The 26453-nt window shown below is 38.7% G+C and overlaps 1 protein-coding gene across 2 annotated transcripts; it reads left to right on the forward strand.

Moving 5' to 3' along the window:
• Positions 1 to 690: 690 nt before the first annotated feature.
• Positions 691 to 25421, forward strand: LOC111343647 (kinesin-like protein KIF13A). Of its 2 annotated transcripts, none has more exons than XM_088748577.1 (41): positions 691 to 928; positions 1026 to 1104; positions 2460 to 2472; positions 3221 to 3278; positions 4514 to 4606; positions 5801 to 5892; positions 6653 to 6741; positions 7434 to 7521; positions 7631 to 7765; positions 7944 to 8056; positions 8189 to 8231; positions 8390 to 8458; positions 8899 to 9051; positions 9363 to 9560; positions 9974 to 10108; positions 11085 to 11126; positions 12050 to 12144; positions 12419 to 12528; positions 12703 to 12780; positions 13151 to 13207; positions 13577 to 13736; positions 13844 to 13982; positions 14156 to 14249; positions 14774 to 14865; positions 15051 to 15182; positions 16254 to 16293; positions 16824 to 17137; positions 17658 to 17815; positions 18239 to 18532; positions 18697 to 18779; positions 19257 to 19386; positions 19508 to 19566; positions 19965 to 20083; positions 20337 to 20432; positions 20689 to 20805; positions 20991 to 21044; positions 21355 to 21510; positions 21990 to 22070; positions 22222 to 22302; positions 22433 to 23309; positions 23686 to 25421. In XM_088748577.1, exons 1-41 carry the CDS (start codon positions 877 to 879, stop codon positions 23919 to 23921), a joined length of 5304 nt encoding a protein of 1767 aa, XP_088604703.1. In that variant the 5' UTR covers positions 691 to 876; the 3' UTR covers positions 23922 to 25421. The 2 variants fall into 2 exon arrangements, with proteins under 2 accessions (XP_088604703.1, XP_088604704.1); XM_088748578.1 differs by having other exon boundaries at positions 13847 to 13982.
• The last annotated feature ends 1032 nt before the right edge of the window (positions 25422 to 26453 follow it).

Genomic DNA, 26453 nt, shown 5'->3' on the forward strand with positions numbered 1-26453 from the left:
TTCCGGTGTGCCCAGCCTCTAAACGCCATACAAAGCAGTACTGTGGCAAAACATAACAATAAAAACAGACTAAACTATGGACTGAACTTGAAAAAAATCAATATCAGAGAACAAGCAAATCCTGAATCTGATGGCGTTCCTTTCAAAATACCAGAAATAGGCTGCCTATGCTGGCATTGCTATTTCTGTAAAAGTGCAAAAATTATGCTCTTTTATCTAACTTCTGCCAAAAATTATGCTAGCAAATTAAAGCTACTATAATCTATGAATTTGCAGCTGAAATTTACCAACGACCTCGAGTAATTAACTCAAAGAATCTAGCACCAGACATAATTCTGACTGGTTCTTGTACACTTTTCTAGATTTTTCGGAGAAAAATATCACATAATATTGTCTTCTGATAATTTTGGCACGTCCTTTACCTTTTGCACCCTTCCTCTACAAAAAGTGATATTATTATTAGATATTGTTTATGCTGTTAAGTGTTGAAAGGATTTTGTTCCAAAGGTGTGAAAGGTCATTATTTTTAGCACAAAATTTATTTTCTAATAAGCGGTACTCCATCAACACTTACCCTGACACTTGTTGCACTTGTCAGGTATCGTATTTTCGCGCCGTTTTTGCGGATTGGACAACTTCCATATAAGGTAGGCGGAACACCAATTGCCGTGTCACTCTGGTTCCCCGGATGAAACGTGAATAAGTAATGAAAAGATATGGCGCCGCGTGAGAGTTGAAAACTAAGAGTGAAAATATCCTTTCAGTGTTAGTATGAATGAAAAACATTGAGCGGAAGATTTAATTTATGGCGTCGTGAGGTTCCTAAATCTTCTTAACCGAAAGCCGGTGGTGTGGTAATACTGCGATCAGGCCAGAATGAGCTCTAAAGTTAAGGTGGCCGTTCGTGTTAGGCCATTTAATCGCCGAGGTAATATGGAGTACTCAGTACGTTTTGGTGTAGAATGCCGGCTATGATTTTGTGTTGTAGTCGCGCGGATTTATTTGATTTTCTTTTATTTTGACAGAGATCGATTTGGGAACAAAATGCGTCGTAGATATGGACGATACGCAAACGATATTGTTTTCATCGGCCTCAAGAGACAGGTCTGTGCTAACGCAAGAATCTGAGAGAGAACGTGCTACTTCATATTTTTATTTTCACTTTATTTGTATATTTTCACGAACTCTAGGTATTGAAGTTTCAATCTGACACCGGAATATTGCTCTGACTGTCAAGATTTACAGTTTTATCGCTTCTTGATAATCATTTTCTCTCATTTTGGAGGTGGAATCGCGCTTGTAGTTGGCTCCTCGCGGAATTTTTGTTTTGAATTTTAATTGCTCTAAAATTATTGATTTTTTGAAGATATTTTGCATTCTAAACCAAACACCGTTACGTAGAATTTTGTGCATTGCCCATTTCTTCGTTTTATGAATATTTCTTTTCTCGCTGGTTTTTTTGGGAAGATCTATTAAAGACACATTTTAAGTGATAACACTTCTATTTCCGCTGCCACTTTCCACGCTAACGATCGAGGTTTCTTATTCTGTAATGGTGAATATTTCTCCACTATCTTATCTTCGGAATTCAGTTTACTTCTGTTTATAGCCTAGAGAATACTTGACAATGTCTCGCTTTTCGATCGAAGGTTTTGTCAGCGTTTTATGTTGTGCCCCATTATTATATTACACAAATTTTCTCCCTATTTTGATAAGCTGTGGTTAGCACTGAAAATCTACTCAGCGCTGCTTGTTAAGAGAAGCGGCATTATCTTTAGACGTCAACAGAATCACTGTCTTGATTCGTTGGATAAGCTTTCGTCTTGCTGTGATTTACAGATTTGTCGCATTTTTACGTGAAAGTGCGCTCGCGAATTCTATTGTTCAGTGATCGATCTGCTTGTCGGCAGAAGCTTTTTGTGATAGACAAGTATTGTCCACTGTAAATTTGTCTGAAGTGTACAATCTCTTCAACTGTGTAGTCTACAAACTGCTTGAAGGGGGCCATAGCATTTTAATTGGAACGGAAATTATTGGTGATGATGAGTCGTTCGAGAATCTTTCTCTGCCCACTTAGCCATCGTTGTAAACAATGGCGAGCCGATTGATTGCTTTCAAAAGTCCTGTAAACAGAATGGGCTTAAAATTAATAGAAATGTAAACACAAGACGAGCAATGATTTGCAGAGTCAAGAATTAACTTCCACTCGTGATATTTGTATCGAGTGTTGATGATTGAATTCAAAAGTGTGCTAAATAAACGCTTGTCATTCTGTTCATGTAACGATTCCAGTGTTGTTCGTGCATATGTCGTTTTCCTTCACGTAATTCTAAAATTTCTGATCGTTCCATGTACCTACGTAATAAAAATCATTACGCATCTGGAAAGCTCAATTTTAGTCACTAATTTCGGTTTTTCTTTTTATTCACGTTGTTCTTGGATTTTTTTACTGGAGACAGAAAGAACACGAAGGTATGTACATGTAGCAACAAGGTCAACATAGTCTGCATTTTATTAAAAGGAAACGAGGATTTAGCCTCTGCCCACTTCCTTCCTATATGCATTTAAAACTTATTTTGATGTTTTGTCTCGGTTGTTTTGAAAAATTGTTATGCAAAAAGAAAAATGAATGTAGTGTGAAGTTTGAAGTTTATTTACTCTGCACCCATGTAATCCTCTTGTTTATCACAAGAGAAAAGAAAAGAAGATGAGATAAACATTTAAAATCATTTGCCAGATTGATTAATTGTGGAAATGTTTAATACAACCACGTATAAAAATTGAGTAAAATGGCATTAGTGCATCACTGAAAACTAAAAATATGTGCATGATTTAACAAAATTATAATAATGGCACTATCAGATCAATCCTGACAGAACATTAGTTTTTGAATTTTATTTATAAATCTCTGAATATTTTGTTAGTTATCTTTTAACATATTCTGTGTAGATACAAACTTTTTAAATTGAAATGGAGGGTGAATTTGATCTGAGAAAAAATGTTTAATTATTAAAGGGTGATTATTTGGGGCCTAGTTTTCAGTTTTGTCTAACTCCACGTACCATGTACATGTTTCCCTGTAAGTGCGGCACATAAACCAGACCTATTTAATGAAGGATAGCCCTTTTTTCTATATTTGATTGCTTTGCATTTATAATGTTGTGTGTTCTTGAAGTGATATCACTGTTTTGATTAATGGCATTCCTTGCATTTTTTTTAGACTTTTGCATTTGACCACTGCTTTTGGTCAATGGAAGAAAGTAACAACAAATATGCAAGTAAGTACATACTTGCCTTTAACCCCTTACACTACATCCTAATATCAGTTTCTTTATTCTCCATACTGTTCTGTATACTTTTCTTAAGGTGCGGAAAAGGAGAATTTGTTTAATGATCATTTCTTTTACTCTCACGACCTCCATGTGTGATTCAGGGCTGGCACATTGTAAGGAGAAGTTACATGTACATGTTGCAGTTCAATTTTATCCTTGGTTCAAATTTTATTTTCCTTTGTTGTCGGTCATGTTAATGTATGATAATGAGTTTGAAACAAAGGAAAATGAAATTTGAACCAAGGATAAAATTGAACTATAACTTACATATAGATGCAACTTGTACATGTGGTCATACCCAGGGATAAAACAGTTATGAGATACAACTATAGCTGGTTGTTGATATTTTGTATGTAATTTTTCATTTTTTACTGTCTTTGAATTTTTCAATATATTTTGTTTAGCACAGTTGTAAGAAACTGTATCTAAAGGTGTGAGGAAGCTTATAGTTGATTAAGTCATTAAAGGAAGATCAAATGCTAAAAACAGTTGAAAATCACTGATGTGACAATGGCTATTTTGCTATTTTATTCACTTGTCTGTTGGTGTTTTTGTAGTGTTTTCTATTTTTCTGTAATGTTTATGTTTCCTAGGAGCCCCGGTTTAAATTCTTCATTTCACATGCATTGATTTTAATCCTGTTTGAGGCAAAACAAGTCAATTCCTTTTTAAATCCGTCTTAAGTTTAGATAGTAATTTCTGATATAAGGGATAAGAAGGTTGGGCAAATTGGCAGTTTAGTATTTAATAAAAGCTGTTCCAAATGAGAACTTCCTGGCTTGAATTTCCTGAACAAGGCAAGTGTAGAAAGCAGCTCAATCCTTCCAATTTCTAACCTTGCCCCACTTATATTGATTAAGATTTTTATCTTTTTGGAAATCTTGATTCAAGTTACACTAGTTTGATACTCTCTTTTTCTGAAACATGCCTTACGTGTGAATCCTAAAGGGAGATTGGGATTTTAGGAAATTTCTTTGTTTTTTAAAGAACAAAATATTAATTCAGGGCTCTTATAAGAAAATGTAGTTGTAGAGAAATAGTGTAGTAAAAGTTAGAGTCTCAAAGGTGCTTGCTATCAGACAAAATTCTATATCACTGTTTTACAACCTGAACATGTAAATTAAGGAAGTTTATAATAGTCGGGCATTGAATATTTTTTCTGTTTCCATTTTGTGTATCAGGCCAGGAAAAAGTTTACAAGTGTCTTGGTGCAGATGTTTTGGAGAATTCGTTTGAGGGTTACAATGCCTGCATTTTTGCTTATGGACAAACAGGTAAAAAGAGAACACATACATGTAAACTGTGATATACAGGGCAACCATATGTACTTTTCGATAGGTTTGTCTTTCTTGTTCTTTAGATGGTTCTTAATGATTATATTAGACTTCATTAGAAGAGATTGGGCCATGGTGTTTAAAGTCTGATTAGCACTAACACAGAGTTAAAATTTTAATTCAGGTTCCTCCATTCCCTTGTTCATAAGAGGTTTTTTGATAACTTTCTCTATTCTTTTTAGAGCATCCTATTACCAAATTGATGACAAAAAAATTGTACTGAATTTTCTTTTAAAGCAGCTTTCAGATCTGAAATCTGATTTAATTATAGAAATTATACTGAATTTTCTTTTAAAACTTTCAGATCTGAAATCAGATTTTGTTATAAAAATTGTTCTGAATTTTCTTTTAAAGCTTTCAGATCAGAAATTGTTATAATCATGGGTTATCTTAAACCAGCTTTGAACAGCCCAGCCCTTACACGTAGCTTAAGACTTTTCCAGAATTTTTTGGTTGAACTTTCAAAATGGATCCCATTATCCATTTCTGCTTAAAACCAGAAATGGATAATGAACAAAGTATCAGGGAAATACAGTACAGCAAAGTGCTATGGGAGATGGGCATGTCATAGCCTATTGCAGAAACGTGAGAGGACTGGGAAAGAGTGTGGTAGTTTTCCATTTGTTTGAAAAACTAAGATATTCAAATGAAGTATCAACTGGATTTGAGAGTCTTAAGCAAGAATAGAAGTATTTAGTGGAGGAAAATGGCAAAATGACAGCTCTTCAAATATCACCTAAAATAGAGAGTTTGTATGGATTGGGTAGACAGGCCAAAAAATTTTAAGGGTTTGTATGGAATTTTTGCAACTTTTGCAAGGATCTGATTTGGACACTTTTCTGCTGAAAACTCTCAAACTTGACTGGGTAGCTTTTCATTCAGTAACATTTCAGTTGAAATGTTTAGATTTTCAATGAAATCAATATAAGAAACTTGTCCCAGTCCTCACACATTTCTGCAATGGGCATGTCATGAGGGGGAGGGGGTAACCTGCTAGGTAGAAACATGCATTTCAGGCGGAGTAACAGTGCTGCTCCCCCATTCATACAACAGAAACAGCAATAAGTTGTTGCACTAGTAGGCTACATGGTGACTTCACTCACATACCTGGCATCTCTTTCTTCTTGTTATAAGGATCTGGAAAGACGTACACCATGATGGGAAGCCAGAACCAGACAGGCCTGATTCCCAGGCTGTGCAATGAACTATTTGATAGAATTTCAGGTGTAAGTTAAACTTGCCATAAATAAGTGAAATGAAAGTCATGAGGAAAAATGCATGAAGTCAAATGAAGACTTGGAGTTACTGTAATAGTACACTTGTGGTACAACTTGATCTATCAGTATTTATGTTCATGTGTGTAGTGCACAGACTCTCCTGGGAACTCCAGGTGGGAGATTTGTTTTAATCTCCTCTAATCCAGACCCTTCCTCAGACCAAGACATAACTTTCTCTATTCCTGTTTCAGACTCTGGCTTTTAAAAACCTTTGTTGTTTCTAGACTCTGCCCCTGGCTTTGTTTAAATACCATAAAGCTTCAAAGTTGGTAAAACTCAAACTAGAAATTCAGCTTGAATTATGTATTTTCAACTGGTAACTTATCTTTCTCTCTCTATTATTCAAAGACAAATATATGTACATATGTTTTCACTACATCATACGTGATGTGAGACAAAAATGATAAAAAATTTTGTGGATATTTTTACACCAAAATGGCAAAAAAGGGGTGTATCCTAAATGGCTGCTCGTACAAGTACATGTGCACTGTACACTGTACCTTTAAAGCCAATGCAACAGATTGCCCCAGTGCCACTTCCTTCTCATCTCATTTTTCTTTTGTGTTGCACAATCCATCACCATTCTTCATTTATCAACCTTCCTCTTTTCCCCTCTCCTCTCTCTCTCTTTCACTAAATTTGGGCTTCAGGAAGGAATGCGCATAATACTTTTAATAACTTAATTATGTAACTGTAATCTTTCCATTAGAATGAAGATGAGAACATTACATACAAAGTGGAAGTCTCCTATATTGAAATCTACAATGAGAAAGTTAGAGATTTATTATGCCCAAGAGGGTATGTCAAATATATTTTTTATTATAGTAGGTCATTTTTCAGTTCTGTACTTAGTAGCCAAGCCTTTGATTTAGAGTGAGGCTGAAGGTGACCTTGTTGTGATGGAGACCAGTATCCAGTTAGCATGATGACAAAGTGATTTACATTTGAAAAGCACCAACATTTGTATCATAACAAGGTCACCCTTAGCCTCATTCCTGTACAAAGGATTGTCAATCAAGCATGCAACTGTAAAGTGGACTATTTACCCAATGTATCTACAGTGTGAATGGGTATGATTGAACAGTCAGGGACCAGTACATGTTATTGTAGTCACTTCAGCTACAAAAACTGGGATAAGCTTTTGGAATGTGAAGCATACAAGCTTACCTCTTCATTGAGAGCAGCAAAAGGGGGGGTCCTGGCTGTGTTTCATGCACAAATTTTACAGAGTCATGTGTCACATGTTTGTAAAAAGTATATCACGGGTCACAAATTTAAAATGGAAAATTTCTAATGTAACCTCACCTTCCCTTTCTGTAAAATTCAAACATCAGTCAGAACCTTTATTATATATTAGAAAATGACTGGAGAAAGTAAGAATGCTTGTAAATCAAGAGAGAAGAAGGAATTTGACTTTGCTTTCTGTATCTTATACATCCAGATGTATTTATGTAATCAAATGATACATTTTCAATGATGTTTTTGTTTAGGAACCATGCAACACTACGAGTGCGAGAACACAAGATCTTAGGACCTTATGTAGAAGGACTCACAAAACTTGTTGTGTCATCATTCAAGGTAAGTTTCAGGACAGCTAATCCTTGTAAAATCAAGATGAATCAGAATTATGAATTGATTTTGAATTATCTTTTAGATAATGAATAAGTCCTATGATTTCATCCTCTAGGATATTGAAAATCTGATGATTGAAGGCAACAAGTCAAGAACCGTTGCTGCTACAAATATGAACACAGAGAGCAGCAGATCACATGCAGTGTTCAACATTGTACTCACAAGATCTGAGTATGATAAAGAAACAGAGGTAGACACAAAACTGTAACAAAAATTTTAACTCGATATCTTGAATTTTTTTGAAGAATCTATTCCCTTTCTTGGAATGTTGTGTGTTTTTTACCATTTCTGTAAATCTCTGCACATTCAAGCTCCTAAATCTATTGTAAATAACATGTATGTGACTTTAAATTTTTGTTTTGTTTCAGTCTGTTGGTGAAAAAGTGAGCAAACTTAGTCTTGTAGACTTAGCAGGCAGTGAAAGGGCCAGTAAGAGTGGGGCTGAGGGAGAGAGACTAAAAGAGGGCAGTAACATCAACAGGTACATGTTCACGTACCTTGTATATTGTGCCCCTTAATTTGTGCTCCTCTGTGTTTGTTCATGATAACTAGACAATGTTTTAGTGTGGTCAAGCTGTTTACTGTGGTAAAAAAGTTTTAAATTTTGTTCCAGATCCTTGGTTACTCTGGGTCAAGTTATTTCAAGTCTTGCTGAGGTATTTGAGATTTGTCAAATTTAATTCTGTCTCTTAGAAAACAGTTGTTTCAAGTTTTAATACTGTTTAAATGTGTTCTTCTGAAATTAGCTTCTCTAGATGTTGCGATATGTATAAAACTCTTTTAAAACATTTTTGTTTAACTTATTTCTTTGCAGTCTGGAGGTAAAGGAAAAAAGGCACTTCATGTACCATACAGAGATTCTGTTCTCACATGGTTATTAAAGGTAAGGAATACAACAAAGAAACAAACAAAGAAACAAACAACAAGAACAAATTTGTTGTCCAGGGAGAATGATAGAGGTCTTATATGTAATATGACACAATGTACAGCACACTTATATAATACATTAAGGTGGTTTTATGAATAAGGAATAGTGCTGGAATCCATTGAAGTGTGGGTTCTGAATAAACAATCAAATGGATGTCTGAACAAAGAAGCCAAGTTTCTGTTTTCCTGCTGTAGAGATTAGGAGATACACATTTTATGTTAATTGCCATAATTTATTGATCTGAAGTGTTAAATTTTAGAACTTAATTTCACATAAATTTTAGGTTGGTTTTGAGAGCTTAGTACCTATGAACAAATCAAGGTTCTTAAATCAGGCATTTTCTTAAATCCTTGTGTGGCCTTTCTAATGTTGCTCTCATGTATTCCTATTATCAGGACAACCTTGGTGGCAATAGTAAAACCGTGATGGTGGCCACTGTTAGTCCTGCTGCAGATAACTATGAAGAGACTCTCTCTACATTACGATATGCTGACAGAGCAAAACGTATTGTTAACCATGCTGTGGTGAACGAAGATCCAAATGCAAAGGTAAGTAGTAGTTGTGTCATTTTTTTGTAAATTTCTCCATTAGATCTGGTGTGAAATAAGAATTATTTTGGTTATGAGTAAATGTATTGGACCCAGCTGGTAACCCTGTGTGGTGTTCTTGAACAAGACACAGGACACTTAGCTACTATAGTGCCTCTTTCTACACAGGAGTGTCAGGGAAATTTGAAATGTTGAGGGGGGGGAGTAGCGGTTAGCCTGTAATGGGCAAGCATCTCATTCAGGTGGAGTAGCAATACATTTTAGAACTTTAAACCACTTGTGATGATGATTTTTGATGCACACTTTAACAGATTATCCGAGAGTTGCGTGAAGAAGTTGACCGTTTAAAGAGGATGCTTGCAGCTAAGATTGCTGGGAAGTCGCACATTGTTGAACCTGGAGAGACCACCATTGAGATCAAAGAAATGTTGTCCGAGAGTGAGAAGCTGATGAGTGAATGTACAATGACATGGGAACAGAAGGAGAAACAAACAGAAAAAATTCAACAGGTACATTCATCACAATTAATTGCATTAGAATGTCCAAAACTGTGAATTGAATTGCTATCATAGAAACTCCCTGGTTTTGTTTTTTCCCTTTGACTCAGAGTTAAAGTGCCCCACCCTGTCCAAAGTGACTTTCTGCCCTCTAGATATAGTACGGTGCCCCCTGGAACTTTTACAAAGTGGAAATTATCATCAGTAGAGGCTTGTGTTGGTTGTGTACTCTTTAAGTTATTTGGTGAAACAACTTCAAAGTAAAAAAAGGATTCCTGTTTACAAGTAATTTTCAACATGATTAATAAATTACTTTCTACTCTCACTTAACCATGTACATTGTAAGTTCCCCTCAATCAAAACTCACTCTAAGGAAAGTTAAGTTGCAGAATTTTTTACGATTTTCTTTATGCTGTTCAACTCAGGAAAGACACAAGGCTCTTGAAGAGATGGGCATCTCAGTACAATCCTCAGGGATTGCAGTGGAAAAGTCCAAGTTTTACCTTGTCAATTTGAATGCTGATCCCTCAATGAATGAGCTGCTTGTTTACTATCTAAAGGTAAAAGAGTATCTTCATATTTGACAGCTGTGATTGATAGTCATGTCATTTCCATGGATACCTTATGACAGTAGCAAGAATGCTGTAATTATCAGTTGAAAACTGTCATTTGTGAAGTGTGGTGGCAAATTTTCCCAAAACTTGTTTGAAATGTAATATTTTTGATATTCCATTGGGAATTTTGCCAGGTTCAGTGATGAGGAACTTCCCAACAGATATCTTAACCTTTTACACCCAAACTTAAATATTCATGCATGTTTGCTCCACATTGTTATCTTTACATTTTCTACAGTACTGAAAAGGATTCAGGCTTTTTTTTTTTTTTTTTTTGAGATGTACATTATTTCTAATTTAATTGGTGCTATTACAGTTTTAGCTTCTTTTATATTGTCAAACACTTTTATCATGAGCCTCTGGCTTGGGGGATTGGGAGACCACCCTCTGTGTATTTTTTTACATTAAATAAATTATCTTATCTTATCTTAGGAGAATTTGTTCAGTGCTTTCTTAAATCAGTGATCATTTCCTTTATTCTCCTGACCTTCATTTTGATTCATGGGTGATATTGTGAAGAGAATTTGAGAGCCGGTCACTCCCGGTCACTCCCAGTGACTCATAGGGGATGGAGTGTCCATGCAAAATCCTGCCTCTTCTTTTCTTATAATTTAAAAGAATTATACAAAAGCAAAATGAAAGTATTTCATTCCAATACGTGAAGCCATTCCTTTCCACAGCCGTTTTTTTCTTTCTTTTTCTTTTTTTTTTTTGATGAGTATTGAAGTGTGAGGGCTCCCAAAAGAGATGAGATGCACCTGAAATACGCTGTATAACATGACTACTGTGTACCATCTTGTACACCCATGCTGACATAAGGCCAAGGAGAATGTGCTATATGATAAAAATTAGGCATGAACGAATATTATCAAACAAACTATCACTAAGGTTCTTAAATTTTTATGTAATTTTTCTCTTACAGGAACATACTATTGTTGGAAGACCAGATGCAACACATGCACCAGTGAGTGTAATAAACGAACATAGGTGACCATTTAGAAGAGACAGTAGAAACTAGGGTGGAATTTAGCATAATATGGAAAATCCAAAACAAGATATTTACAAGTTCCCCAAAGTCTTGGGAGAATTTTGTAAGGTTTTCTTTTCGAGTTTCAAAGGGTTTGGAACGATTTTGGAAGGGTTTCTGAGAGATTGGACAGGGTGCCTCTGATCCATCTCTGATAGTTGACGGATTTGTGTAACAATTTCCGAGTAATTTTTACAAGGTTTCTAGATGCTCTCTTAACCCTTTCACTCCCAGAAGTGATTAACATGTAACTTCTCCCTTTAATATGCATACATTATCCAATAAACAGGTAATGAGAATACTCAAACTTATCAGGTAGAGGTTGCTATCTTGATGTAATGCTAAATTCTCCTAACCAATTTACAAGGGAATGTGTAGGAGCTAGAGGGAAGAATTAACAGTCAGTTGGTGGCAGTTAAAGGGCTGAGGTTCCTAAAGGGACTGGCTGGGCTGGCTAGACTGGCTAGACTGGCTGGACTCATTACATGGACTGGCTGGACAGCATTATCATTATCATTACTGGCTGGACAGCATTATCAGGCTGCTAGAGGCGCCTGATAATGCTGACGTCCAATCTCAACCATAGTAGCACTGTAGACCTTAGCAATTCAGCCTATGCTGCTATTAAGGTATCGAATAAACCATTCACTAAGATATGAGAGAACTATGGGATACTGTGGACAGAAGAGAACTATGGGATACTGTGGACAGAAGAGAACTATGGGATACTGTAGACAGAAGAGAACTATGGGATACTGTGGACAGAAGTTTCTGCTTGACTGTCTTGGTAAGAGGGGCAGAATTCACTCAGACTACAGTAAAGTGATTATTCAATTATAATTGTTTTTTTTCTTTAATAGGATATTCAACTGGGCGGCCTTGGAATACTACAGGAGCACTGTCAACTTGATATAGAAGGCAATGAAGTGTATGTTACACCGCTGGCCAAAACAGGGTTTGTATATTGTACTTACCAAGATTGCATGTAGAAAGGGTCTCAAGTATTTCTGTGTTTACAGTAAATTATTTGAACCTGGGGGTAACAGGTAAAAGTGTAGTGCGATCGTCCGGGGGAGTGTAGTCCTGAGAAGGACTGTTGTCGGGGGTGGTGACTGGCGTTTCGACAACCTGAGCGGAAATCATCATCAGAGCCAAATGAACACATGTTTGGGTGTGTATTTTACAGCTGTAAGCTAAGCTGACTACCCGACTGTTGCATTTGTTTGTAGGACATGTGTTAACGGAAGACTTGTGGAAGAGAAGACTCAGCTCAAACATGGAGATCGTATTCTTTGGGGAAACAATCATTACTTCAGAATAAACTGCCCCCGTTTACCAGGTTTGTAGAACTGAAATTATTCCACAATGCTTATTCTTCTCTTCTCCCCTTCCCCTCCCCCCCCCCCCCCCCTAGCTCCTTAGGTTACTTTCTTATTGGAGTGAATTACTTGGTGGCCATGTGTCAATTTTTAACCTCTGATCTCTACGTAACCTTTCACCTTCCACTGAACAGGAAGTGAACAGCAAGTGGAACAAACGGTTGATTTCCAGTTTGCCCAGACGGAGTTAATGATGAATGAAATGAACGCAGGTAAACGTTCATATGATTGAATTTTTTTCTTTACATTTCTCTATGTACTTCTCTTTTAATTGCTTGCCTACTGGATTTTAACTGTGGTGCACACCCACTAGATATGATATACATGAAGCCCGCGTGGCCTTTTTCGGGCGCTCGACGAAAACAAATGCAATGTAGTTTGATGTCGATCAGCATATCACATCGCGGTCAAAGCCTCCCAGTTACTTAGGGTGTTGTATAAAGATAATGATGTGTACATGTACATGTACATGTACATGTATGTATGTTGTTATTGGTCATCAGTCCGAATAAAGAAAAGAACGCAGTAATAATGTTTGAATCACATCTTATATCGCTGTTTCTTTCTCACTCTCTTGGCCAGGACCCCTCAAAGAATCTGTCAAAGCTCTTGAAGAGCAATATAAAGCTGAAAAACAAGGTAAAGTGAAAAAAAAGAGAAAATAGTCTGTGAGATTCTTAAATAAATGTACGCAAGACGTTTTTAAATTTTTTTCCCTTGATGGAGCGCCTTTCCGCAAATTAAAGGAAAACCAAAACCAAAGCAATACCCTCGGACGTTCTAAACAAAAGAAAATATCGCAATGAGTCAATGAGGACATAGAGTGAAACAAGCATTCTGCTGGACGCGCGAGAAAAGGCCAATGACCAAGTCGTTATTGGCTTTAGTTTCAATTCTGATTGGTGGAGAGACTGGTGCGAGGATTTTGACCAATCACATACCGTATTGTAGAAAAACCCGGATTACCATCGACTTTCAATGAAAAACTGTAATAATTTTCGCACTCAGGAGCCTTAGACAAACAACGTCAAATGTACGAAGAAAAGATTGAGGAATTACGTAATCAAATGGTTCCATTGGGACGGCAGAACATGGGAGAACGAACAGTCAGTATCGGCTCTTTCAGCTCCGGATACGGATCATCGAGGATGTCATGGTGTGATGACAGGTGATTACCTCTCTCTTCCAGTTCCTCGCGGTCAAAACTTAGTGTTAAAGCAAAGGTTAAATACTGAAAATGTAATGCTTTGTCTCCTTGCAATTTTCTTTAACCAGCAGGGAGAATCTGATTCAGTTTGAAAGAAAACCCTTGGTGCTCAGAGAGGAAGTGATCAAAGCTAACGCTCTTGCTAGGGAAGCCAATCAGTTGAGTGAAGAGATGGGTAAAGAAACGGAATTTGCTGTGACGCTTCAGGTAAATTCAAAGATTTGGGTGTTACGTTTGTTTTGATATAGCGTAATTTGATAGGTGTGCATTTGCTGCTATGGAAAGTGGGTAATTTGGTAACGATTTAACATTAAATAGCTTTTCAGATGTGCGTTTCACCTTGTCAGATAACTAATCAGTAAAATGTGGCTATTTATTAGATTCCAACATCGAGTTTAAGCTTTGGCCGGAGCAGACCTGGATTCAGCAGTGAAGTTGCTATTGTTGTGAAGCACAAGTCGAAAGGGACACAGAGTAAGTCACTGTTTTTTGTTTACTGTTCTTACCCAGTTTGCCTGTCCTGAACAACCTTATTTTTTTTGTTTATTTTTGTTTTTTTTGTTTTTTTTTTGTTTACTGTTCTTACTCAGTTTGCCTGTCCTGAACAACCTTATTTTTTTTGTTTATTTTTGTTTTTTTTGTTATTTTTTTTGTTTACTGTTCTTACCCAGTTTGCCTGCCCTGAACAACCTTATTTTTTTTGTTTATTTTTGTTTTTTTTTGTTTTTTTTTGTTTACTGTTCTTACCCAGTTTGCCTGTCCTGAACAACCTTATTTTTTTTGTCTATTTTTGTTTTTTTTGTTATTTTTTTTTGTTTACTGTTCTTACCCAGTTTGCCTGTCCAGAACAACCTTATTTTTTTTGTTTATTTTTGTTTTTTTTGTTTTTTTTGTTTTTGTTTACTATTCTTACCCAGTTTGCCTGTCCTGAACAACCTTATTTTTTTTTTTGCCAGATTATTCAACAACACTGTTATATGATTTGTCTTCTCTTTCAGTTTGGTCCCTTGAGAAATTATCCAACAAAATCTACGACATGAGAGATCTGTACAATCAGTGTGTTGAAGATAATATTCCTTTCTCCGAAACGGTAAATACAAGTTTGGCTTGAATTGCGGAGACTAGATAAATAGCCTACAGAACAAGCATAAGTAAGAGTCCATACTGGAGGTTTGACCTAATTCTCAGCTCAGTTAGAATGTTTTTTTCCGAAAAAGCCACGTTCAGTGACACACACAATCGTCAACTTTAAAGCTTGTTTGTTTGTTTTGTCAGGATGAAAACTTGGACCTGTTTTTTGAGGTGGAGTGCCATACCCTTATCGGTGTAGCTAACGTTTTTCTTGAGTGTCTGTTACACGATGTGAACCATGAGTATGCAGCTCCGATCATCAGTCAACAAGGGGAGGTGAGCATCAAAGCCAGCCAACTTACAAGCTACAAGTGTGCCATGAAGAAGGGGGCGTGTAGAGCCCTTGTTCCTTTGTTGTTGTTTCGCGCTCGAAACTGCTGATTGACTTCTTCTGAAGGTTCTTCGAGTGTCTCGGAACTCAAAACTCGAGCTTTAAAACTGAAGCCTCGATTCTCGAAAGAATTCCGTTAATAATAATAATAATAGTAATAATAATAATAATAATATAATATTAATGTTAATATAATACAGTAATATAATATTAATATATTAATAATCAAATAATAATATCGATAATAATATTTAATATTTATATTGCGCAAATTAACATGTGGATATGATCAAATGCGCACCACAACACTTTTCGGGGGACTTTGGCCGGACTGCATCAGTAGTTTACAAACAATCGAAGGAAGCTTATTTGAAGATGCCCCCTCCCCCCCCTCCCCCCCCTCCCCCCAATTCCCAGTAAACAGGCCAGACCACATCACAGTAATCTCGTGAGTGGGTTCTTTAACGTCCCCTGCCTAACCAAATTAACTAATTAATAGATGCAGGAGACGGGACTTACGGTTTATTCGTCCATATCCGACAAGACTAGAATGTCTATCCATTTTCTTATCAATGAAAGGTCTCAGTTATTTTAAGACCTTGAGTGTTGGTCCGGCCGGGGCTCGAACCATCGACCTCAACCTGCCGCACAGCTGTCCAGCGCTCTAACCAATTGAGCTAATGGGAAGGTGATTTTGAATTCAGACTTTCTTCTTCCATTTTAGCAACACTGTACTCGTAGTAGCCCATCTGGTCGAAGTTTATCCTGGTTTGTCTTGTAGAAGGCTAAGAAGATTCTTAGTACTCCCCTGAGTACGACGTCAGTCCATCCTAGGGAACCCCTTACCCCCCACCCCACAGTATTTCATCAGGTTTACCTGACAGTTTGCTGGTAGTCTCTTGTGCTTCTGGTTGCAGAGAGGCGTATTCGTAATTTTTTTTTTTTTTATCTAAATTGCTTGATAAAACTTGCTGGTATGAATACGTGATCTTTGTTTTGCTTCTTTTTCATGTCAGGTTTGTGGCCGGCTGAAGGTTGAGGTGTCTAGGATTTCAGGTACATTTTCTGCGAAAGCGTTGAAATGAGCGTGAATTTTTGTGAGGAGTGAATGAACGCGTACAAGCGTGTTGTTGTCTGGCGTGCTTGGTCGTGTGAAGGTTCTGGAAACACAAAGCGACATATCGCCGCGAAACGACGCGAGAACAGTTGCTGTGCTAAGTTGCAATTGCTTTGTTTGAGATGAATCTTTATTTTCCGAAAATATTTGTCCTTGTGACAGACTTAGTCTTCGAATTACGTCGTTCAATTGAAACTGGTCAATTTCATGGGTGCGATTGCATTGTGTTAATGTAGGCAAAAACGTCCCTGAAAGATATGTTCTCCTATGTGTCGTAGAAAACTGTCTCCTTGTGTGTCAGACTATAACGGTTTGCGATCCAAATATATTCTAGGCGAAATGTCTTTTTATTATTACAGAGTTCCATACTTTGTCTAACAACTGTACCGAACGCGTTTGTAGAGTGTATTTAAAACGGTGAGGGCTCTGTTCAACTGTCTTTACTCTTCTTATACGTTGTCAACAACAGAAAAAGCTCAGAAGAAGAAATCTAGAGAAGAGCGAGGTGACACTGAAGAAACCTCGAGCGACGAAGAAGATGGTTCGTTAGTCATACATGACGATAATGGTGACGATGACGATGATGAGCTGGTCAAAGGCTCGCAGATGCATGTAGAGGTCAAGGTTGTCGAGGCGTATGACCTCCCCCCAGCTCTGTGTAATTACGTGTTCTGTCAGTACAAGTTTTGGAATGACGATAATACCATTGTGGTGCCACCCATTAATGCCAGTATTTCTCAGCCTGGGCCAAAGACCAACACGATGATTTTCGAGCACAAGCAGGTAGGCCCATGTGCGTGAAGCGTACTTTTCATTTAAATAAAAGGGGTAAGTTTCTAAAGAAACTGTGGTGCTGCGTCGGTGGGAGTAACAATGTAATTTTGGTTTTATCAAATGAGATGATAAGGTAAATTGGCCACCGTAAAGAATTCAAAGCTAACGTTATGAGGGTTAGCCCTTCGTCAGAGCGAAACTTTCCATTTGCCTGGAGCGGAGTGCGGTAGATCAGTTTATAAGGCGAACTTCTGTAGTCTAACATGTACTTCAGGGAAAGGAGGGACTCCTAGGATGTAAAAATGAATTATAATTCCTGCTTTATGTTTAGCACAAGAAGAAGTTGACGTTTGGGGCAGTTACATTCAAATAGGCATATTCTTCATTTTACAGGCTAATAAAGGCCTTGCGTATTTCTTTAAGCTGTACGAACCTAGAGTTGGTCCCAGTTTCCATGAATCAACGTCACGTCCTTATTTTTATCCGTAGAGAAAAATTAGTATTAAGTTATGTTTAAATGTCTTTTCAGGTATTTGATATGGAAGTTACGGACGAATTCGTTGAGTATGCATCCGAGGGCTCCCTGGCCATTGAAGTCTGGGGAAACCGAATGAAAGGATTTGATTCACAAAGCAAAGTAATGTTAAACTGGAACGTGGAACCTCAGCAAAAAGGACTCCACGACAGGTATGGTCAACGATCCTTTTCTTTCTTTCTTGTTGTCCTGCTCTTGAAATTTTTGTTTTCATTAGTTAATTGTTTTAAAGAAAAAAGTCTGCATACAACACTTACTTATTTAGAAGCCAGAGTGTATCTAAATTTTCGTAGCATCAAGCGAGAAGGTATTTGGTTCCCTCCCTTGGTTGGGATGCTAGTCTATAGGTTGACACCGTCTGCCTCCCCTCCCTCTTAGTATTTCTTAATAATTGTGTCTTGCTCACGAACATAGCACAATGTCCCAGCCGGGGCTCGCACTCGCACTCGCACCCAGGCCTCGACTCGGATTCCAGCGGCCTGACCATAGGCTGGTGCGTCTCCAACTTTTTGACCGTGGAATTAACAGCCAAAAGTTCTTGGTCTTATTCGTGACGTAAAATCTTTCCCTTTCAGATGGGGAGAACTCTTACGAAAGATGCGGCTCTGGGTGGAAATATTAGAAATCAATGATCAAGGGGTCTATGCTCCTGTAGAGCTTCACATTCAAAAAGACAATCTAACTGGTGGAGTATTTCAGCTGCGTCAAGGTCACTCGCGGCGAATCGCTGTGCGCGTCCAGCCTGTACCAAGGGCCGGTTCACTTCCGGTTGTGTGTGACATTATTTCCGCTGTGTATATTGGGAGTGTTTCGATGAGAACTAAGAATCAACAACCGCTGGACAGCTATCAAGAGAAAGATCTTGCCATGTAAGTGTTGTTCATTGAATACAGATGAAGTATGTTTTACCAGAACTAATCCTGTAGGTAAAGATTCCTGCTGTCAGTTTTCGATACGTGGAACAGTCCATCGAATGCCCTCAGTAGGGAAAGTACTGTTTTTATTTTTGAGAAATCTTTCTTTTTCTTCATAGTCTGCGTGAAAAGTGGTCCACTTCTTTGATGAAAAGGCGGGAGTACTTGGATGAGCAAATTCACTCTTTAATCGACAAACAAGGTAACGCAAATTTGGGAGAAATTAGGTATAAAATTGGCCTGCTTATCGGTTGTCGGCAATTGGGAAATAGGCGCGGAGGGGTAAAGGGAAAACAGAAAAGGGCGATGTGGAATGCGGTGTGTTCTTTCCTGTCGTGTGTCCCTCATGTGCTAGACGGCGCCTACCACGCCCTCTAAGCCTGCGGCGTGGTGTAGAAAAAGTTAAGTCTTTCTTTCAAACCAAACGAGGCTCGCAGTCAGAATTTATCCCTGTCTCTGTAGCATGAAGCGACATGGAGTATTGGTATTGCTACTCCCTGTAGGAGAGATGGTAGTCCTTCGTCGGTTGCCTAATTTAGAGCGGCCTCATACGATTCAGGATTGACAACTTAAAGCGATTAATAACTAAACGAACATGAAATATTGAGAGTTAGTTTGACTCTCTAATCGGGACGCGCCCTAATCTCAAGCGTAACTTTGAAGTATCTTTCGTTTGTAGATAAATCAGCCAGCGATAAAGAGCGAGAGAGCTGGATGATCGACCAATGGGTGTGTCTCACAGAAGAGAGGAACGCTGTCCTTGTTCCAATTCGAGGAAGTGGAATCCCCGGTGCTCCGCCTCTTGAAGGGTAAGGATCTTTCTAAACGACCCCAGGCGTCTTCCCGCCCCCAGTAGGGCGACTACGAGATGCTTGTCTAATATTCGCCTGTTACCCCAGGAGTTAAGTTCATCCGGGTTTTCTTTAACAGGACCGTGCCTCTGGGAATGGAGAAGTACAATCCTGTTATATTTCTGGATCTTCAGAATGGTAAGGCAATCGATTTAACTTGATTTGTATGGTTTAAAATGTATATTGCTTCACGTTTGTTGTAGGGAAGTGAAGGAGTTCGCAGAGTGTGATAAAACTTGTGCTCGTCATGGAGTTATACAAAGCCCTGCAGAGAGGTTATCACACGTACTCCCTTTGGAATTTCTACTCAAGAAAAGCGTTGTGGGTTGGACTTAGGTTTCCCGGTGTGAGGGCGCGACATTAGAAATTTGCCACGCAGTATGTGGTCACTTATTTCTGTGATTTCACCCGGTCTTTGTATTTTTATTGATTTCTTTCAAATCAAACCGATTCTGGCTGAAATTTTGCAGAGAGAAGAATAGAGGATTATAGAGAAAAAGGTGTTCTTTTCTTTTTTTTTTTTTCATTCTTCGCAGACGACGTGAGAAGCGGCTGTATGGAAGAAGGAGGCCCTGCAGGAGTGGATTCTACTCTTGTATTCGAAAATTCCGACAACATGATGGAACTACCGATCATAAACTACGATCAGAAGCAGGTTTGTTAGCAATACACCTCGCGCGTGCATATACGAAGGTTAATCCTTTTCAGGCACTTTCAGTGCGCTTAGTCACGTGATATTTCACCTCAGTGACGAAGGTCACGGCAATGTCACGCCATCGTTACAACGATCAGGTTATTGACTATCCTTGTGCCTACTGCCTATTATGACTTCAGAGGTAACTGTGTTGGCGCCATATTAAATACGATTCCTTGACTCTGCGCTCGATACCTGTTTTATTGACTTTCAGGTTTCTGCCACTGTGTTATGGGACTCGTCAATTCACGATTCCGTGTTTCTTAACCGTGTCACACAGTCACACGAGAGAGTTTATCTGATTTTAAAAGTAAGTAAGCAACCAACTGAGAAATCACTCGGTTAATTCAGTTAGAGAAAGTGAGACAAAGTTTTCGCGATGGACATAACCGTGAGGTTGCCCCTGAAACTCTGTTACTTTGTGGGGTTGTTATCTTAGTAGAAAAACAAATTATCCAAAGCATTTTAATACTAAATGTGTGGAACTTAAAGGGAGAATTCCACAGTAGATCGTAGGAGGTAACGGCTTAAATTGATTTTATTCCAATTACCTCTTCTTATTGCAGGTTATCGTTCGCCTCGCGAGTCCAATCGCGATGGATCTGGTCCTACGGAAAAGAATTTCAGTCAAAATATACAAGAAACAAAGCTGGAAAGACAGTTTACTTAGAAAAATCACAAAGGTTTGTGAAACCTCTGGTGATTTTCCCTTTCTAACTAATATGGTTAAGTTCAAACTTCATTTGAAATCCCTCTTTCTGCTCAGTTTGGTCATAACTCTTGATTGACCCGTCATACTGTGATGTAATTGATTGAAAGATAAAAATTTCACTTCGACAATTTTTCTTTTTGTGCTTTCTTCTCGTAGGATATCATAACACGGTCTGGCGTGACCTACGAACTTGTGTCACACATTCCACGGGTAAGCTTTATTGACTACGCTTACCAAATTAACGATTTTCTTATAAAGATAATTTGCCAATGGGGTAAGACTAGAGTGAGTTTAAACTGAGCTAGGAGTAGGTAGAATTAGAAGTAATTAATTTTAACAATGATATTCAACCATGTCACTGGCAAACAGCTATTTTCTGTTTGCCTCACAGTCGTCATGTGACCCTCTAAGACTTTGCTATCGTCTTTGATATTCTCCGCTCGACCCTTGCTTGATGGAATACGAAAATTATGAGATGAACAAGGGTGCTGATCTGTTCTTTTTTTTAATCATCCTACAGCAACCAGGAGAGGAGACAGAAGAACGTGAGAGCCTGGCGCAAATGGCTGCATTGGCTGTGGGAGAAGGGGAGGAGGAGGATGAATCTGTGTTGAGAAAATACAGCAAAGGAATCTCACATGTGGAAAGTTTGTTGGCACTCGATCGACTTAGACAGGTACGACACTAAAGTACTCGGTGATTGTGTCGCAGTGCACTAATGGTTAGCGCGTTTGACTGGGTATTAAAAAGACTGGGTTCGAGACCCGGCCAGGGCATTGTGTTGTGTTCTCGAGAAAGATTCTCTACCCTCAAAGTTACCCTTTCAGCGAAACCTTACAAATACTGGGTTTTAACTGGCAATTAACCAGCGGAGCGTCGCATTGAGGGGGGGGGGGGAGGGGTAGAAATGCTTGTAATCTCCACATGCTACGTAAACCAGGATACCTTCTGGTGGGGAGGTAAAGTGACTCCCAGCACAAGATTTATGGAAATAGTTGGTAACGAAATAAGCCTAGAATCGGTTATAATATTAGGTCACTACAGGTTTTCTTCAGTTTCATGCACAAAAAAAGTGAAGTTTGTTTGTGTGCTTTGTTGCTCCAAATGACTAAAATGGACGAATTATGGAGCGAAATGTGCTTGTCCCTTTGGCAGGAAGTTATGGTGAAGGAGAAATTGGCAGCCATTGGGAAACCCTTGAGGAAATTTGCTAGTACTCCAAACTTAGCCGCTACGGTAAGATGTACTGCTTCTTTAGTCTTTATTTAACTTCAGTTGGGTTTGCTTATCACACAATGACTACTTACAAGTAACAAATACTTGTCACAGCTTCGACAAGTCTGAAGGCTCATGATATCTTCCTTTTTTGTTTTCTCTGCTTTTACAGTCAGGAGACCTTTCGTTTGGGTTCAGTGGAAAAGATGATCGATTTGATTCCCCAGAGAGTCACAAACTTTGGAATACAAGGGTGAGATACACTTATTTCATAGTAATCTTTGTCTAGTTTGTATTTTTGACGTTGTCAATACACTGCTACATCAGAATTGACCTTGTGTTAAGGAGAAGATTAGAGTAAGTGAAAACGTTCTTGTTGACAGACTAACAACAGAAGCGACCTTCTTCTACCGGGGAGTTTCACAGATCCTCGGCCAATAAGACCAACGAAGGAGGAAATTTTACTCGACCTTTCACAAATGAATGAAAAATTCAGCAGCTCTTCCCCCACCTCGTCAGGCGTCGTATTGCGGAACTCGAGTGGCGGATCATCTAACTCACGCCCCAGCTCCCTGATCATGGAACTTGAGCCTCTGGAAGAGGATGAATCTTCTCCAGCGCCGAGTCCTCAAGTTAGGAAAAATCCCGAGGCTTTGTTTGACTTTCAGGAGACTGGAACCCAAGGGTCATCTGAAGGAACAGTCAGCCCCCTTTCGGATGAACTTCGGGAACGTTCCGGTAGCGCCGATACACTAACGTGTGAAGATCCCTCGATGCCGATGCCGACGCCGACTGCTTCGGGTGAAGATTTAACAAATCCACCTGTAGAGTCAAACGATTTCAAATCGATTAGTTTGGGCAATAACTTGATAGATCTTGCTTCCGAGAAGAGCAATGCGAAGCCAAGTATGGGAATTACCTTACGCGGTTTAGATGACGCACTGGACGACGAAGAAGACGAAGATGAACTCTCAACGCTTCTCATACAAACTCAGGAGGCGAAGGAAACATTGAAACTACAAGGAGATAGTGAACAGCAGAATTCTAGTCCACACGAAAACTCAAACTCTAGCAGTCGAGAGGATCTACTGAGTTCTTTCGAGGGGGAGGATGTGCACGATTCGCTGGATTCCCTGGGGGATTTGAAAAAGGGGCAGGTTATTTGCGTCGGAGACAAGAAAACCGGAAGGATAAGATATATTGGACCGACAGAATTCGCCTCTGGCGTTTGGATTGGTGTTGAATTGGACACGCCCTCGGGTCAGTAATTTTTCAGAGTTAGTTTCAAACTTTTAACTGTCCAAAATAAACCTCGGTTGCTTTGGTTTTGCTTCATATCAGAAAAATTGCGGGTCTCTGTCAACCAATCAGTCGCAAAACCTGGTGACTCTTTTTTCCTTGCCGGGCCGGCTACATGTTTTTACCACAAATTCTTATCTATACCCTGTCATTTTCCCTCCTGTTATAACATTAGTTTGATAGTATGAACTTTATATTAAAAGCTGGGGTAAGCTCGGCCAATTATTCTCCTCAGTCTTGCAAGTACTTATAACCTTGCGGATGTGCTCCTCGTACGGTACGATGTTGATTTTTCATGCGCTAAGTTTCGTTTTGGTTTTTCTTTTTCGTTAACTAGGAAAAAATGACGGTTCTGTGAGTGGTCAGCGTTACTTCGCTTGTAAGCCTCGTTATGGATCTTTTGTGAAACCTGAGAAGGTATTTCCTATCGAATCTGTCAAGCGAGAAGCAGCTGGCCAGAAAGGCTCGGGGCGAGCTAACAGCCCTTCTCAGAGTCCCGTGGTCATGAGAAAACAAACACGTGACAACCGACGTAAGAATGAATGGAAAAGAAGATCAAACATTTTATTTTAAACAACACAATCTGGTGTAAATAAAAAACAAGAGACAAAGTTGGGAAAATTCACGGGATACTATCAGACATTTGATCAGCAGGGATTTGCTAAAGACATCAGACATATTTTTTTATTGAATCAACTGTTCTGTTCGAGGACAAACAATCCGTACTCAGGAATTTGGAAACCATTTGGAATTTATACATATAATGTGGCTAAAAGTGGGCAAACTGTTTGAAAACTTTTTATTCCTCAGGTATGTGTAGTGTTGTTCATACGAGTAGATGTTAAATTATTCCCAGTGCAAAAATTTTCCTCGAAGAGAAAACCTTAAAATACCATTTTTGATAAGTATGGGGCTACGCTGTACGCAGTGCGAGCTCGACATCAGAACTCCAAAATGTTGCGAATCAACCAGAAAAGGAGAATGATGGCCAAGGATGGACACATTGAAAATGGCAAACTTGTGCCAAATGTTTTGCCGTACAAAAACTTTTTTAACTCGATGAAGACGACAAACTATTAGCTGAGTGAGATGGGAGAACATGAGCATGGCAATGATAAGCCAAGAAGGAACATGTATGGCTAAAGATGGAGAAGATTCGCACGAACAATGAACTTAATAAATACAAACTGAATTATTCAAGATTCGCCTTTCGTGAGGAGCAGCTCCTATTGGATAGTTTGTAGTGTAGAAATTTCTGGAAACATTAGTGACTTGGACGGTTCACAGTTTGTATTTTATGGACCTAAATAATCATTTTTTTATGTATCACAATAGTAAATACGCTAGCAGGATCTTAAGTAATTTTGACGGAATGTTAAGAGCTCCAAGCTTAAAATGAACGAGAATGAGATTTGGAATTACCCGCAAGTAAATTATGAATTGTACAGTTTCGAATTCGAGTGCGCGAGAATCAACAGGCATTTCTGAGAAGGTAAAATGGAGTTAGAAATGAAGACAGGTATTTATTTTAATGGTTTAAAATTTTTGCAGCGATTTGTATTCAAACAAATGGGTCTGGGCTCTCCCTGATTAGCCTCATACACCCAAATATTAAAAATACCCCTCGGGTAAGAGGACGCTGGTATACCGCAGGGGGACAACGTCCTGTAATTCCCAGGGATAGCGATATAAGCTTGAGAACAGTAACTGCTTTTGGTAAATGTCACGTAGCAAGGGAAGGGGTAGGAGGTTGGTTTGTGGGGGGTAGGATCGAGTAGCCTTAATTGTCGTCAAAATTGCGACAATTTTGAAAATACATTTGGACGTTCCACCAAAGTTTTCAGACCTTTTCCGCACTCCGACTAGAAAGGCAGCGAGTTAGATCGAGGTTTGATCAGAATGGCGAAAGTTTAGAAGTGAGGTTCACAGACCTAAAACTGCGAGGAAAACATGGAATCCGAAGTCTGCTTCCCTCCCGATTATTCTGGTACCAAGGGAATTTTTTATACCATAACGAACTTAAAAAGAATGACCAACAACATTTGAGTCGACGAATAAAAAAGATTAAATGTACAGTTGTTTTTATCGTAACTATTTGGGAAAATTGTAGTTTTAAATGTATGATTAGTTCGAGGGGAACTACGGCTGATGTCTTCGAAAATATTACCCAATATCAGGGGTCTGGGCAGAAAAAAAGGAAAGTGTCAATTTACCGGTTAAAGTGTTTACTGTCCGTATATTTTTCGTCTTATAAAGCCTGGGTCAAACGGTGCATGATAGTCGATGATAGTTGATTCTCTTCAAACTATCATCAACTATCACCAACTATCAATCGCATGGTCAAACGGCCATAAAAATTCGTGATAGTTGATGATGGTTCACCGGCAGTCGCGCGAGCAAAGTCACGCGAGCAGCCTGTGACATCTCTGTTGTGTTAATCATTCGAAAAAATGTCCCAAAGGTAGGGCCGGGCCACATGTTCGTCTATTAGACGTAATATCAGGTCATTACTCCATCTCGCCGTTGAACGTTTAGTGAAACGCATTTTTTTCGGCGGTGTCTCTTCGAATTCCTGCGAGTTGACGCTTTCTCCAGATTCTTGGTTTTCAATATTTTTTTTCTCATTATTATTATCTTGGGTATAAAAACGAATTTCTGAAGCTGAAGCTGAGCCTCGCGAGGAGCTTTTGGAGGCCATTTTAAACGAGCCCGCCGATTTTCGGGAAAAACCTGACCAAAAACTATCATGAGCTATCATACGCGTGGTCAAACGAGAAAAACTATCATCGACTATCATGAAGAATTTGAACAAACTTAAAATGAATGATAATTGGTGATAGTCGCTGGTAGTGCATGATAGTTGGTGGTCAAACGGAAGCGCGCGCTTCAACTATCATCGACTATCATGCGCCGTTTGACCAAGGCCTAAGAGTTAATTGGTAAGAAATGTACGTTAGAAAAAATTGCGGTATAAGGTAAATATTTGTGAAATAAATAAAGGTTACCGTGACGTGTTTGTTGTGATAACTACCATACTAAAACTTTCCCCACCGCGGGCAATTGAGGCACTTGACTTATAAACGGCTTTCAAAATAAGCCCAATAC

Source organism: Stylophora pistillata, chromosome 2, assembly GCF_964205215.1.
Source record: "Stylophora pistillata chromosome 2, jaStyPist1.2, whole genome shotgun sequence".
In the NCBI taxonomy this organism is placed as follows: Eukaryota; Metazoa; Cnidaria; class Anthozoa; order Scleractinia; family Pocilloporidae; genus Stylophora; species Stylophora pistillata.

Coding starts and splice junctions, on each gene's coding strand:
- LOC111343647 (XM_088748577.1), top strand. CDS start 877: ATGAGCTCTAAAGTTAAGGTGGCCGTTCGTGTTAGGCCATTTAATCGC. Junction 17,138..17,657: donor TGATTTTCGAGCACAAGCAG/GTAGGCCCATGT, acceptor ATGTCTTTTCAG/GTATTTGATATGGAAGTTAC. Junction 21,511..21,989: donor CACTCGATCGACTTAGACAG/GTACGACACTAA, acceptor TCCCTTTGGCAG/GAAGTTATGGTGAAGGAGAA.